Source organism: Pinus tabuliformis, chromosome 7 (genome assembly GCF_031772625.1).
Source record: "Pinus tabuliformis cultivar Carrire ecotype Pingquan chromosome 7, CPIR1, whole genome shotgun sequence".
Lineage (NCBI taxonomy): Eukaryota > Viridiplantae > Streptophyta > Pinopsida > Pinales > Pinaceae > Pinus > Pinus tabuliformis.
This window is the reverse complement of record NC_142293.1, coordinates 103,644,218-103,658,319: the sequence shown is the minus strand read 5'-3', so window position 1 is coordinate 103,658,319 and position 14,102 is coordinate 103,644,218. Positions and strand designations below refer to the sequence as shown.

General features: G+C 42.0%; 1 protein-coding gene across 1 annotated transcript; it reads left to right on the top strand.

The window, feature by feature from the left end:
• Window positions 1–788: 788 nt before the first annotated feature.
• Window positions 789–1,268, top strand: LOC149245486 (UDP-glycosyltransferase 85A3-like). Its single transcript, XM_089438804.1, has one exon. The coding sequence runs from the start codon at window positions 789–791 to the stop codon at window positions 1,266–1,268; it is 480 nt and encodes a 159-aa protein (XP_089294930.1).
• Window positions 1,269–14,102: the final 12,834 nt, after the last annotated feature.

Sequence of the window (14,102 nt, the reverse complement as noted above, 5' to 3'; positions counted from 1 at the left end):
TTGCATCGGCGGAAGAGAAAAGAATGTGCCGCCGCCTCCATAACCGTTGAATCATGCGATTTGCGATATGCGATCAGATCGCATCGCGAAATCGCAATCGCAAACAATCGAAGGGACGCGGTGAAGGTTGACAAGAAAAGAAGTGCGATATGCGATCTGCGATCACATCACATATAACAAAGGAAGCGGTCGGAAGGGTGACATCTGCGATTTGTGATGGATCGCATCGCAGGGAAAAAATCTGCAGTTTTGAAATTATAATTTCAACAAACCTTCACATGCTGGGAGAGCTTCCCCATCGATCGTTGGCACTTCTTTCTCTGAAATTCGGACCTCGATAGCCAGCCACCAGCTAAATGAGTCTAAGAATGATTGGGAATCCAATTTATGACGATAAGAGGACGTGTTTGGGTAATGAGTCAAAGAACAAGTAGGTACCAGTGTACCATGTTATTCATGGAGTGATTTGACGCCTGCCATTTTAAATTATTGGGAAGACATGTCTTTCATTTTTTTCCTACATAATTTCACGTTTGCAGTGTGAATGCTCATTCAATTTACAACGATGAGAGGATGCGTCTGCATATTGAGTCAGGAAATAACCAAGTACTAGTGTACCACTTTATTCAGGGAGTTATATGAGCTAATTAATAAAATGTAGTTAAGATTAATTTGAATTGGGCAATGATTTTTTTTTATTTAAAATAAGCTTAAATAGCTCTATATCTCTATCAATAGCTCTACATCTTTGCTCTTCCTCTCATCGCCTTTCCTTCCTAAATGAACCCATGGAAGAAGTGAAATTAGTTTCAGTTGATCAGCTTGCCCCCCATGCCTTGTTATTTCCATTTCCCTTGCAGGGCAACATAAAGCCTTTCATGAACTTGGCCAATGTTTTGTTTACTCGCGGGTTCTATATCACTTTTGTGATTACAGAATTTGTCCAAAGGCGCCTGCCTCCCCGAAATGGGTGTAATCAAAATCAAAATGTTTCGGCCCTCTTCGAATCTATGGTAGCTAATGCTCATATTCACTTCCAGAATTTGATGGAGAGGCTCCGAATTTTTCTCAATGTTCCTCCAGTAACCTTTATAGTGTTGGATGGACTTTTATCGAAGACGCAGGATGTTGCGAATCAATATGGTGTTCCCAGAGTTGCCTTCTGGCCAACCAATGCGTTCGGTTTCAAGTCTTTTTTTTCCATTCCTCTGCTCATCCAAAAAGGATATCTTCCTCTCAAAGGTACGCAACAAATGTCAACATCATAGTTGTTTGTCTTTTATTTTGAGACATTATGCCATGGATGTAATTCATTTTTATTTTTACTTTTGCAAGTTGACGAATGAAAGCTGCCTGGCTAAGGAATATCTTGATGAAGTGAGAATCACTTGCACCCTGGGAATGCCCCCGCTGTGATTGAGGGACTTGCCTGACATCTTCTTAGTCACAGACTCTTTGAATCCTGGTTTTCAGTGTGGAGTAGATGAAGGCCAAAATACGTTATCAACATCTGCCCTAATACTTAACTCGTTCAAATAACTGGAAAGCCCAGTCTTTGAGGCACTCTCAATTAACTTCCATGTACATGAAATTTGTCCTCTGCTTCTCTCTTAATCATATTTTTGTAAGGATAAATATGGACCCTCTGATGAATTGAATTTGTGGAAGGAAGAAAATAGTTGTCTCACATGGTTGGATAATTGGAATCCATCCTCTGTCGTGTATGTTTATTTGGTAAGAATTGCAGTTTTGTCTAATGAACAACTCTTGGAAGGCATCATGCAGAACTCTATAGCTAGCCACTAGCTAAATAAAAATTGTCGGCAGATGTGTGGATGAATGAGTGCCCTTGAGCAAGGGGGCATCCTGCAAGAAATCAAGAGCATGGTGCGACTAGAGGGTCCTTCGGTAATCAAGTTAAGTGGAAAGGATGTTGTAGAAGCCATGTTTCCATGACACCTTTTGGAAGCATTTGGAGGCAAGTGTGCAACATTATTAGATCAATTGCAAACAACCCCCATGTAATACTTCTCAACTACCTAGCATTTAAACATAAAATGATAAATAAATTTGAAAACCGTTAAAAATATATGGATAAATTTATAATAGAGTTACACTAATAACATCGCAACATATTTCTCTTCTCAAAACATAAGATTGAATACATTCCAACAATAATTTAATGTAATTGGAAAAATTTCCCATCAAAATTTAAAAATTCAAATCACCCTGAGCTTGGCCTGTACCACCATGTTGATGTAGCGGAAACAATGGTTAATAAAAACCCACAAAGGGATATTTACAACCCAACAATCGGATCTCAATTGACTGATAAATCACCCTGCCAATCAACCCCTTTCCTTAACACTTTTCCTTTCCCTATCGGAACTCCAAAAGCCTTTGAAAAAGGCTTAAAGAATGCTTTTCCACCTTTATAAGAAAAGATATGAATTATCACCATAGATCCGGATCTAACCGATCGGACGGTCAGGATCCAATCGTAGTATCGGTGGTCGGCAGGCACAAGCTTCTGCTATCGGCGCTCTCCCTTGGTCTGATGCGATATCGCTATCACTATCGGTGGTTTACAAAGGCCGCTTTAATATATATATCACTTCTGCTCCGAAACACCGATGCGATGTGTCGGCGATCGCCAAGGGTCAAGAACAGGGCTTGCGACACGCCGAACGGTTTGAGCGATGCAAGATATGTATGAACTACCAGACCTGATAACATTCAACAACCAATTACATAAACTTTCAAATCCGCCCTTTCAAATCCGCTAAGTGTTTTAGCATGATTTCCTGTGTAAATGGGATTTCCGCTTGCGGACCCAACTACACCAAATCTGCCTTAAACGCAGGGATTTCCACTATGAAACATGAAAACACAGGTCCAGCATCAAGGTATTTAAACACAGAGAAAGGAAATCAACATTCAAAGCCTCCACGGGCTACTCAAATGATAATGCACGCAATACTTTTTTTATTCACAATAAAATAAAGAACAGAGTCTCGGCCTTCACCTGTTATTACAATAAAGACCTCTGTCTCCAAAAGAATGCAATCCACTCACTCTATCTATTTCTCGCTCCACACACCAATCCTCTCTCCCTTTTCTTATTACATTTTCTCCTTTTATCACTCAAATAATTCCTCTAACAATATCTAACAACAATCTTCTATTCTCAAGAGATCTAACAGCAAATCCTCTATTTCTTAGCTCTCCTTCACACCTTTGCTAACAACTCTATCTCTAAATCTAAAATAAGATGGTCTCTAACTTATTACAATAATGAATTATAACAAATTTCTGAGAGATCCAATCCTCTCAGTAAAAACCGCTTTTGACCCAACAGTCAATAAATTTCACCCTGTTTAGCCACAACATGTGAACACGTTTTCACATTGCTGGCTAATCCCGATGCTCCTACATCAGACTCCTGGGAAAGAAAAGACTTGTTCTTCAGGCTGTCAAGACTCACTTGATATTTCTGTAGTTTAGCTGTTGTCAACCAACTGGAATCTTCCAATGGCTGCTCCTTCCACTTGACTAGATACTGGAAATATGTCTGCCCTCTGGTTTCTTGGATATTCTTTGATCCAAGATAGCTTCAACTTATTTCTTGACTGCTTTTGGTACCTGTTCCTCCCAGTTCACAGTTTGAACTTCATCACCTGTCTCTTCTTTCTGCAACTCTGTTTCTGCCTCTCTGAATGGATATAAGTCTGCAACATTAAAAATGGGGGATATGCCAATCCCTTCTGGTAACTCAATCTCATATGCATTGGCTGAAAATTTCCTTTTAATTTTACAAGGTCCTATTTTCTTCATTTTCAGCTTGTTATAAGTTTTAGTAGGAAATCTCTCTTTCCTCAAATATGCCATGACTAAATCTCCTACTTGGAACTCATTTTCTCTTCTTTTCAGATCTGCTCTCTGCTTGTATTTGTTGTTGTTCTCCTGCAATTTGCCTTTGACTTCTTCCTGTAATCTCTACATCTGTTCGGAAAAATCTTCAGCACTTGCACTCCTGGCTTCCTATTTTCCCAAATCTCTAAGCTCATACACTCCTCTTGGATGCATTCCAAAGACAATCTGAAATGGACTCATTCCAGTGCTTCAGTTTGGTGTATCATTGTAAGTGAATTCAGCTTGAGCTAATGCCAAATCCCACTGTTTGGGATTCTGATATACTAAACTCCTTAGTATATTCCCCAAGCTCCTGTTCACTACTTCAGTTTGTCCATCTGTCTGAGGATGGTATGCTGAACTAAAACTGAGGTTAGTTCCCAGTTTCTTCCAAAGTGTCCTCCAGAAATGCCCCACAAATTTGGTATCTCGATCTGATACAATACTTACAGGTAAACCATGCAATCTTACAATCTCTGAAAAGAATAAATTAGCTATGTGTGTTGCATCACTAGTTTTCCTACAAGCAATGAAATGCGCCATTTTAGAAAACCTATCTACTACAACATAAATAGAATCGTTTCCTCTCTGAGTTTTTGGTAAACCCAAAACAAAGTCCATGCTAACTGCATCCCATGGTCGATCTGGTATGGGCAACGACTGATACAGTCCTGTATTCTGATTCCTTCCTTTGGCATACTGACATACCCTGCATTTATCAACGAACTTTTTAACATCAGTTTGCATTTTAGGCTAGCAATAAAAAGCATTCACCTAAGCGAAGGTTTTATCTTGTCCAAAATGACTAGATAACCCTCCACTGTGCTTTTCCTTGATGATGTTCTCCCTCATGGAACATTTGGGAATACATAACTTATTGCTTTTAAATAATAGGCCTCCTTGAATGAGGTAGTCCATCCACTGACCTCTGTTATGGCTCACTGGATTCTGAATTGTTGTGTAGTTGTCTCTAAAATCTTCATCATCCTTGTAAATTTCTATCATTTCCTCAAAACCTACAACAGCCACTTTAAACTCTTGCAAAATAAAACTTACCCTGCTCAATGCATCTGCTACTTTATTAGACTTACCACTCTTATGCTCTATTAAAAAAGTGAAACTTTGTAGAAATTCCACCCATTTGGCATGCTTCTGATTTAACTTCGTCTGATTATTAATAAATTGTAAAGCGTGATTGTCTGAATATAAGATGAATTCTTTAGGCAACAAGTAATGCCTCCACCTTTTTAATTCCTGCACAATAGCATAAAACTCCTTGTCATAAGAAGAATATTTCTTCTTTGCATCATTCAATTTCTCGCTGAAATATGCTATTGGCCTTTGCTCTTGACTCAGTACCACACCAACTGCTACTCCACTTGCATCTGTTTATATTTGAAAGACTTTCTCAAAATTAGGCAATGCTAGAATTGGCTCTTCCGTTATCTTCTTTTTCAGCAAATTAAAGTTTCTGTCCGCTGCTTCTATCCATCGAAATGGTTGACTGACCTCCTTGATTATCTCAAGGATTGATGCACAAACTTGACTAAACCCTCTTATAAACTTTATGTAAAAACTAGCAAGTCCATGGAAGCTTCTTACCTCAAATATGCTTTTGGGAGTAGGCCAGTTCCAGATTGCTTCTACCTTCTCCGAATCCATCTTCAAGCCCTGTTTGGAACTACAAATCCCAGGTACACTAGCTCCTCTTTCATGAAGCTACACTTCTTCAAATTGATTAGTAGTTTCTCCTTCTACAGAGTTCTCAGGACCAACTTAAGATGTTCTAAATACTCCTCTTTACTTTTGCTAAAAACTAGATTATCATCAAGGTAAATAATGACAAATCTACCTACATACTCCTTCAAGACCTCGTTCATTAGTCTCATGAACATGTTGGGTTCATTAGTGAGCCCAAAAGGCATCACTAACCACTTATACAGTCCACTATTTGTTTTGAAGGCAGTTTTCCATTCATCGCCTTCCCGAATCCTTATTTGATGATACCTGCTCTTCAAGTCTATCTTAGTAAAGTATCTAGATTCACTTAAACAGTCCATTAAATCATCCATTCTGGGCAAAGGAAATCTGTACCTGATCATATTTTGTTGATAGCTCTGGAATCTGTGCACATGCGCCATTCTCCTCCTTTCTTTGGACTAAGTATTGTTGGCACAACACATGGGCTCAGACTCTCTCTTATCAGCCCCTTGTCCATCAGTTCCTGTACTTTCCTTGCAACCTCTACGTTTTCCTGAGGGGTTAGTCTATATGTAGCTTTATTGGGTAGACTTGCCCCTGGTATTAAGTCGATATGGTGGCTAACAATTCTAACCGGTGGTAATACATTTGGTAATTCATCCACAATGATATCCATAAAATTATCTAACACAACTTTAATTTATTCAGGAAAATCATTTAAATTCGTGGACGTTAATATTACCTTGGGTCTCCCCACAATAGCGAAATGCAACTCCTCGCTTTTGTCGACCTCCTGTAGCAATTCTTTACCACTTATCAACATGATTATGTTCTCAGGCAATCCTTTATCAACATCATTCTTCACTGGCAGTAACGTGTGCTTGTTTCCATCCTTCTCTATAGTATAGGTGTTCCTTCTCCCGTCATGAATCGCCTTTCGGTCAAATTTCCATGGTCTTCCCAATAGTATATGACATACATCCATGGGCATTATGTCACATAGGATTACATCTTTGTATGTACTGATCTACATTTCAACATTACATTGCTCTGTCACAATGACTTGGTGGCCCTTCTGTAACCAAGACACTCTGTAGGGTGCAGGATGTGCCGCCCTTGCTAACCCAAGCTTATCCACCATCTCTGTGGACACAAGATTGTCAGTACTCCCACTGTCAATTATGACCTTACATCCCTTACCCTTTGATTTACATGTGGTTCTGAACAAGTTCTTTCTTTGCGCAGGTTCTCCAGCCTCCTTCTCTGTTCTAAGAAAAATTCTTCTAAATAGTAGTGATTCACCTTCTTTAGGGGGTTCTTCTTTCTCCTTAAGTTGAGGTGGTTCTGGCTTTGCCTCAGCCACATTTGCACCCCTCTGGCTTGCTGATTTGTTATGAGGACAGTCCCATGACATGTGTCCCCATTCTCCACAGGTGTAAAACCTAACATCTCTTCCTTGCCCTCTTCCTCTGGGCGCGAATATTCCTCTACTAGATTCACCCCTCTATGGTGATATGCCACTTGAGCTTCCTGCTTCATGTTGATGTTGTGTTCCTCTAGATCTGGCAGCTCCTCTACCTCTCACTGAGCTCTTTCCTCTGTTTCTCTGACTCTGTTTCCTCAATATTTTCTTCTCTGCCTTCAGACTTGCTTGATAGGAATCCTCAACAGTTTTGAGACTTAACAAGCTAATCTCATCTTGTATCTCATACCTTAACCCATTTATATCTCTAGCTATCTTTTCCACATCATCTTCTACATGCCCTGCTCTAATACTTAATCTATAGAATTCTTCTGTATACTCCTTAACATACATTATTTCTGTTTCAAATTTTGCACTTGTTTAAAAATATTCAAATGATAGTATTTAGGCAAAAACTTCGCTTTCAGTTTACTTACCATTTTATCCCATTGCTTGATCTTAGATTTTCCTTTCCTCTTTCTTGATGTTTGTACCTCGTCCCACCAGATGGCTGCATGACCCTTCAATCTGGTGACTGCGAACTTCACCCTCTTATTCTCCTCAACCTCTTCATAGTCAAAGTACTGATCTATGGATCTGATCCAATCTATAAGCTCCTCCGCATTCAGACTCCCTTCATACATAGGGATCTCCATCTTGGGTTTGCTTCCAACTTTTGCCAGCATCTTAAGGACTTTGGTAGTTTCGTTGCCTTCTTCTACTTCTCCCACATCTATAGCAGATTCTTCTGAAGAGCTCTCAGCTCCATCATCAAGTGCTCTTCTTCGGGTTGTCTCCATTGTCTCCATTCGTGCACGCAAACTCCACACTTCTTCCAACAGAATTGCATTTGGTTCTGGTCTTCCTTGACCAATTCATCTCGTCGATGGCATCTTTGCTGCAAACACCTCTTTCTTCTACTCTGATACCAAATATTGATGTAGCGAAAACAATCAGGTTAATAAAAACCCACAAGGGATCTTTACAACCCAACAATTGGATCTCAATTGACCGATAAATCACCCCGCCAATTAACCCCTTTCCTTAACACTTTGCCTTTCCCTATCGGAACTCCAAAAGCCTTTGAAAAAGGTTTAAAGAATGCTTTTTCGCCTTTATAAGCAAATATATGAATTACCACCGCAGATCCGGATCTGACCGATCAGACGGTCAGGATCCAATCGCAGTATCGGTGGTCGGCAGGCACAAGCTTCTGCTATCGGTGCTCTCCCTTGGTCCGATGCAATATCGCTATCGCTATCGGCGGATTACAAAGGCTGCTTTAATATATATATCACTTCTGCTCTGAAACACTGATGCGATGTATCGGCGATCGCATATCGCCAACTGTCAGCACCTGCGGTTCTTACCGAGACCATTGTAGAGTGCGAAGGTTGGAGTGCGACTTAGTGGGCGCACGAACTACACGAAACAATAGAGCGACACTTGAAATAACGTGGACAAAGTGTTGAGTGAGAAGTTTATATGATGAATAGCGTGGGCATTCATGGAGTAAGCCGACGGTGATGAAAGTTGCATTTGGGGCGTTGGCAATGGGCCGACCAAACGATAAAAGCAAACGGAGGGCGTCGGTGGAAATATAACGCAGGTCGACCATGGAGTTGGTTAACCATGCGTGTAGCATATATATTGGCGTTGTAGGAGATTCATTTGGAACAAGCTCAAGCGTTCAAGTCTTCTACGAAGAAGTGCGAAGGTTAAACGGCCACAACAAGAAGGTAAGGCGTAGGTCATATGCGACCAACCTTGGGCAGCTCGTTTAGGTAGCACGAGTCGTGGAACAAAGGCGAAGGTGCCAGTGCACGGGTGAAGGCACCGAGTGCTTGGTTGGCACAGGTTCTTGGGTAGCTCGGGTGAGCACCCACCCATCATGTGAAGACAAACGTGGAGGTGGAAGATAGGGGACTCGAGTGAGGTCGCCTGCCCACCGTGCGGAGGTAAACGAAGGGTGACTCGGGTGAGGTCGCCCGCCCGTCGTGCGAATGTTCGGTTGTGAAGTGTGGTTGGAAGCTCGTGTGAGGGCGCGCCTGCCCAACTTGGGAAAATGATCTTGGTTATCACACAGAGGTGTGATGAAGTTGTAAAATTGGCTAAGTATGAAACTTGGTGTTTCCAAGTATACTTGTAAAGCTTTGTAACATTGAAGATTGTATAATATATTATTCGGGCAGACTCATTGTTCAGGGAGTTTCCCCTCCCTTTATACTGTGCAATTGTGTTCTCTTGTATAATTGCTGATGATAATGAATGCGTATGGGTGTTCATTGGTATAAAGGAAAACATAATAATTACTTGGTTGCGAAACACAAACTAAGTAGGATAAGTGGTTAGGCGTAGTCCACAAACATAAGTATTGGTGAAAAGAAAGTGTTCGATGGTGCCGCACCTCGCCAAGAGCGGTTGAAAGAATACCGAGGCTCCGGCGTCGTGACAGTTGGTATCAGAGCTAGTCTAAAGGCTTGGAGGAGTCTTGCAGGAAGCTGGGTGAAGCAAGTGTGCATACACTTGGATGTTGGTGGCAGGTGAACAAGTACTTGCAGACGAAGGAAGTTGGTTTCACATTCAAGTGGAACAAGAGCTGGTTCATGTTTTGCAGGGAACTTGGAGAAGGCTAAAAGGCAAAGATGGTGGATGAAACTACAACAGGTGAATCTAGCCATAATGCAGGTGCAGTCTTCTGGTACAAAGTGTTGGAATAGATGGGTAGATGGAGTTCTAACTGGGTTTCGATGAAGGCTGAGAACATGAAGATTTGGGAAGGCTATTCGAAACTAAGGAGGGAACTTGAAGAACTCAAAAGCCAATGCGGAAGTACGATAGATGGTGAACTCAAGGAACTTGATGAGGAGATCCGACAAAGTGGTCTTGGTCTTCAAGAGCTCTTGGATGAAAGAGCCCGGTTAAGGAAGAAAAGTGCCATGGTGGAAGTCGAAGTCAAGCAAATTGAGGAGGAGATAAAGAAGAAGCTTCTTGGTAAGAAGGTTGTTGTAATTGAGCAGGAAGAGCTCGACTACATTGACAGGCTGGGAACTCACTACCATGACAATCCAGAGGATGTTCGGAAGCTTAGTTCTATGGAGGTAGTCAATGGACACTTGGTTGGTGCACTTGAGCAGAATGCGATGGAGGACAAGCTTGAGGGGAATCAAGCTAGACCAGGATCGAGTTGCTTAGAAGAGCCAAGCAAGGAAGTGAAGTACCTTAGGAGGAATGTCAAGTTGGAGCACAAGCCAATTAACACTTCTGAGGCCGAATTCTTGAAGAAGGTTGCTGATGTGAGACACAAGATGAAGCGAACAGAAGGAGGTGATGCCTTGAAGCTGAGTTTTGTGCAGGTGACCGTGAAAGGAAAGATATTTGCAGCTTTGATGGATACGGGAGCTACTCATAGCTTCTTAAGCAGGAAAGCAGCAAAGTATTTTGGGAAGAAAGCAAAGATGGAGAGGGAATGGAGTGCTTTCAAAGCAGTCAACTCTACCATGAAAGCTGTTGTTGGTGTGATGGAAAACACTCAGGTGAGAGTGGGATCGTGGTTTGGAAAGTTGGACTTAAGGATCGTGGACATGGATGATCATTCTATGGTGCTGGGGCAAGATTTCATGAGTCTTTCACAAGCCATACCAATGGTGGACCGAGACATTCTCTTGATCACAGCTGAGGGAAGAACCATGATGGTGCCGATGAATAGAAGGAGTTGCTTGGGGTATAAATCAAGGATGAATTCCATGACTTTGTATCCCAAAGATCCGAATGTGAAACATGAGGATGTGGAGCAAAGAGGACTTGGGAGTATGACTCAAACAACAAAGGAAGGGAAGTTGATTGACTTCGTTGCAAGAGCGAGGAAGAATGAAGGAAGTGGAAGATCAATCTCACGAACCTTGGAGCACTTGACAGAGACATCTTCTACTGATGATCTTCACAATGGAGTTGCAAAAGAAGGGAGTCCAAGTACTACTTCAGAAGCAGTGGTTGGAGAGGATTATGAAGGTAGATATCTGGCTGGTATAGTGGATTTTTGTAGGTATGCTATGGGCATATATGACTTTCAGTTGACGAAAGCCAAGCTTAGGGAGCTTGGGTGTACATGTGAGGAGATTGAGGCTGTGCACAAATACTTGAGGACACAACATCAATCTGATACATGGGTGGATGAGAGTCAAGGAGGAAACTTCCTGGCCCTCCTTTCTCTATAGACAACCTTGGAGATGGGTTGGTGTAGGGACCTTGATTGGAAGGGGCTGCACCACCTTAGCAAGGGGCCTTGGAGGAGGCTTCTTTATGATAGATTGCAGACTTGGATGCAGATGGCCAGATGTTGGGATGGAGTCTACATGGGTTGGACATCATGGACAACTAGAGTCATGGACATCAGGTTGGAGATATGGAGCATGACAGTTATGCAGGGACATTATGCAGGAGCATGTGTAGAGGTGTCATTCATGGACATTCTATGGGGAATGCCGAAGCAAAGGATGTTGTGCAGATGCTGTTGTGACATGGAGATGTATGAGCTAGTGGAGAGGTTGTACACTCTTGTGCAACAAGGCCATGGGCTAAACATGTTGCAGATGGGATGGAGATTCCATGGACCTGAACATGGGAATTGGATAGATTCTTGATGAGTCCGAGATGTAGCAGAAGTCAGGAAAAGACTGATGGGGACATAAGAATGTGTATTCTTGTGGTTTGGGCGTATGGTTGGATTATCTACCCAACTAGTTCGAATCATGAGGGGTACCAGTGTGCAGAGGTATGTTGGCATTAGTCGAGACGGGTCAATGCATGGCAGAGATGTGTCAGTATTGGTTCTACACTTGACAGGAAGACTACACGATGAGGATGAAACATGATGGAGATGGAGGTTCTACATATGTTGCGGGGATGTTTGCAGTATGTGGAGGAGTTGATATCATGGATAAGACTGTTCGGATATAGAAATCTTGATCTTGGTGGATGGCTACCAAGATGGTATGTTGTCGAGGACGACAACGACTTCAGGTGGAGGAGGATGTCAGGACCTGCGGTTCTTACCGAGACCACCGTAGAGTGCGAAGGTTGGAGTGCGACTTAGTGGGCACACGAACTACACAAAACAATAGAGAGACACTTGAAATAACGTGGACAAAGTGTTGAGCAAGCAGTTTATATGATGAACAACGTGGGCATTCATGGAGTAAGCCGACGGTGATGAAAGTTGTGTTTGGGGCGTTGGCAATGGGCCAACCAAACGATAAAAGAAAACGGAGGGCGTCGGTGGAAATATAACGCAGGTCGGACCTGGAGTTGGTTAACCGTGTGTGTAGCATATATATTGGCATTGTAGGAGATTCATTTGGAACAAGCTCAAGCGTTCAAGTCTTCTACGAAGAAGTGTGAAGGTTAAAGGGCCGCAGCAAGAAGGTAAGGCGCAGGTCGTATGCGCCCAACCTTGGGCAACTCGTTTAGGTAGCACAAGTCTTGGAACGAAGGCAAAGGTGTCGGGCGCTTGGTTGGCACGGGTTCTTGGGTAGCTCAGGTGAGCGCCCGCCCGTCGTGCGAAGACAAACACGGAGGTGGAAGATAGGGGACTCGGGTGAGGTCGCCTGCCCACCGTGCGAAGGTAAACGAAGGGTGACTCGGGTGAGGTCGCCCACCCATCATGCGAAAGTGCGGTTGTGAAGTTTGGTTGGCAACTTGTGTGAGGGCACGCCCGCCCAATTTGGGCAAAGGATCCTGGTTATCACACGGAGGTGTGATGAAGTTGTAAAATTGGCTATGTATGAAACTTGGTGTTTCCAAGTATACTTGTAAAGCTTTGTAACATTGAAGATTGTATAATATATTATTTGGGCAGACTCATTGTTCAGGGAGTTGCCCCTCCCTTTATACTGTGCAATTGTGTTCTCTTGTATAATTGCTGATGGTAATGAATGTGTATGGGTGTTCATTGGTATAAAGGAAAACATAATAATTACTTGGTTGCGAAACACAATTAAGTAGGATAAGTGGTTAGGCGTAGTCCACAAACATAAGTATTGGTGAAAAGAAAGTGTTTGGTGGTGCCACACCTCGCCAAGAGCAGTTGAAAGAATACTGAGGCTCTGGCGTCGTGACACCAAGGGTCGGGAACACGACTTGTCACACGCCGAATGGTTTGAGTGATGCGATATATATATGAACTACCGACCTGATAACATTCAACATGCAATTACATAAACTTTTAGATCCGCCCTTTTGAATTTGCTAAGTGTTTTAGCATGATTCTTGTGTAAATGGGATTTCCGCTTGCAGACCCAACTACACTAAATCTGCATTAAACGCGGGGATTTCCACTTGAAACATGAAAGTGCAGGTCCAGCATCAAGGTATTTAAACACAGAGAAAGGAAATCAACATTGAAAACCTCCATGGGCTACTCAAATGATAATGCACGCAATATTGTTTTTATTCACAATAAAATAAAGAACAGAGTCTCGGCCTTAGCCTGTTATTACAATAAAGACCTTTGTCTCCAAAAGAATGCAATCCACTCACTCTATCTATTTCTCGCTCCACACAACAATCCTCTCTCCCTTTGCTTATTACATTTTCTCCTTTTATCACTCAAATAATTCCTCTAACATTATCTAACAACATTCTTTCATTCTCAAGAGATCTAACAGCAAATCCTCTATTTCTTAGCTCTCCTTCACACCTATGCTAACAACTCTATCTCTAAATATAAAATATGATGGCCATAACTTATTACAATAATGAATTATAACAAATTTCTGAGAGATCCAATCCTCTTAGTAAAAATCGGTTTCGACCCAATAGTCAATGAATTTCACCCTATTTAGCCACAACATGTGAACAAGTTTTCACATTGCTGGCTAATCCCGATGCTCCTGCATCACATGTTAGTGAGGAAGTCCATTGTTTTTCGTGCATCTTACTAGAGCTTTTGGATCTACGAGGTGGAAGAAACTGCTCGGTTTTCTTCAAATTTGGATCGAATTTCTTTCTCAAATTGAGTTAGCCTTGA